Below are 2,131 nucleotides of genomic sequence, written 5' to 3' on the forward strand. Positions count from 1 at the left end.
CACTTATCAACCAGTATAATACTCAATAATGCTTTTCACTATTAATAATTCAGGGAGGGATAATGTGGCTGCAGTATGTGGCACACATTATCCAAAGGTCTTGTTATGGCCCGTGAAAGTCATTTTTGTTTTCTCTAAAGGAGAAGACTCGAGAGCAGAAAGAGGCAGAGTTGATCCCTAAGATGCAGGAGGCTGTAAACCATGGTCTGAGAGTGCTGGAGTCAGCCTTTGAGCATCTGGACATCAAAGCGGGAAACTCTGATTCAGAGGACGAAGAGGTCACCGACAGAGTGGAGGCCATCCTGGAGCCCAAGGTGTGATCTTAATATTGAAGCATTCATTTTTAAGTATTGGCATGACTGCAGGAATGCACATCTTTACATGAATGTACTTTATCCTATGTGTCTGTTGTCCTTGTCTTCTAGGATCTTTATGTGGACAGGCCACTTCCATACCTTATCGGTTCCCAGGCCTTCATGGAACAAGAGGATGTCGGACTTGGTGACCTCTCAAGTGACGGTAATGTACTCATTGCAGTTTCTTCAGGCATCCCGAAATTGTACTCTTTCTTTTCCCTCATGTATCTCCATGATTGTCTTTGCAGAGATGTCGGTTGACAGCGACAGAGACAGTGTAATTGAGAGCGAAGATGGCAAAGAAGCAGTTGTAAGAGCTTTTTCAAGGTTTTTGATATGCATCTTGCGCAGGAAAATGAAAACCTCATTGTATGTATTTATTTATTATTTAACAGCAGTCAGATGAGGACTTTAACCAGGAGGAGGATGAAGGCCAAAATAATATAAGAAAGGTAAGCTTGGCTTTGTGCCTGCCAGAACTCATCAAAAATTACTTTTAAACCGAACAACTTCATCATTTTTGATTCTCTTCACACACTCATCTAGAAGTCATCCATGTTGAGCTATGATGAGGATGAAGAAGAGGAGGATGAGGATTCTGACATATTTGGAGAATCAGACAGGGATGATGATGACGACGACACAAAGGTATGCCTGTGATGACTTTGTTGGAGCACTTAAGAGATATCTTATGTGAGCGGGTTATTTTTAATTTAAGTCTGAAGTCATTCAGATAAAGGGCTTAACAGTAACCGTCCAAAGTGTTTGCCAGGCTGGTACCTTTTTTTTCCCCAAAACTGAAACTATCTGTTTCATTTTTAGTTGCTTTATATTTTAAATAATTATGATATTATGTGTTTATATGTCAGCTTAATAATGACAATGTGACATAAAAATGTGCTGGCAACTGTTGTTGTCTAGCCCTGACAGATGATGTACCTCAGCAACATTGCTAATCTGTTGTTTTCATGTCACATTCAGAACACAGGCTCATCGTCTTTTGCTGATGAGCTGGCAGCTCGAATCAAAGGTGAACCAGTTAAATCAGAGGGAGATCGTGCATGTAAGTCCTTTCATTATCAACCAACTAGTAATAAATCATCTCATGTTATCACTTCCACTCTCCATATTTTATTTAAGGAAAAGACAACATTATTAAGTTGATGTGTAAGACTTAAGTAATGACATAGTTGCACGTGCATGCTCATGGCTTTTGTGTTTCTACCACGTCACGTCTTGGAAGCATTGGCATCTAAGAAGAAAAGTAAAAGCAGGAAACAATCAAAGACCCCCAAAACACAGGGTAGGACTTTCATTCATTCATCATCAGTGCAGTTCAAACGTTTTGTTTCATTTTGTGGTAGTTTTTTCCACATATTGTTCCCAATATGCTCCCCAATACTGTTTGTGTACATTTTAACAGCAGCTGAAGAGGACAGTGATGATATGTTCAAGCCACCAAAGATGGATGATGATGACTTCTCTCCATTTGGAGGGAAAAGTGGCCTCTTCAGCGGAGGGAGAGGCCTGTTTGACGATGATGACGAGGTACATTAAACTAAATGGTTTTCAGAGCTCCTTGTCATTTAGTCCCATTAACTCTGGACGTCAGCCAGAATTTGATTTGTGCTCTTTTATGTGATGCCATTTAGGGTGATCTTTTCTCTGAGGCACCAAAACCTCCTGTGTCCGACGAGAAAAAAAATGTGTGTAGTGAAAGCATTAAAAGCACAACTCAAACTGCAGGTAAGACCTGCAAAGACATACAGTATTAT

The 2,131-nt window shown here is 40.2% G+C and overlaps 1 protein-coding gene across 1 annotated transcript; it reads left to right on the plus strand.

The window, feature by feature from the left end:
* Positions 1-140: 140 nt before the first annotated feature.
* On the plus strand, positions 141-2,102 carry LOC121963997 (WASH complex subunit 2-like; the record flags this gene model as incomplete). Its single annotated transcript, XM_042514232.1, has 9 exons — positions 141-314; positions 426-519; positions 605-666; positions 752-808; positions 903-1,004; positions 1,338-1,419; positions 1,600-1,659; positions 1,780-1,904; positions 2,009-2,102. Coding segments are annotated over 9 exons (850 nt in total), but the record flags the coding sequence as incomplete, so codon positions are not given.
* Between the last annotated feature and the right edge of the window lie 29 nt (positions 2,103-2,131).

This window comes from Plectropomus leopardus, unplaced genomic scaffold (assembly GCF_008729295.1).
Source record: "Plectropomus leopardus isolate mb unplaced genomic scaffold, YSFRI_Pleo_2.0 unplaced_scaffold13556, whole genome shotgun sequence".
NCBI classification, from domain to species: Eukaryota; Metazoa; Chordata; class Actinopteri; order Perciformes; family Serranidae; genus Plectropomus; species Plectropomus leopardus.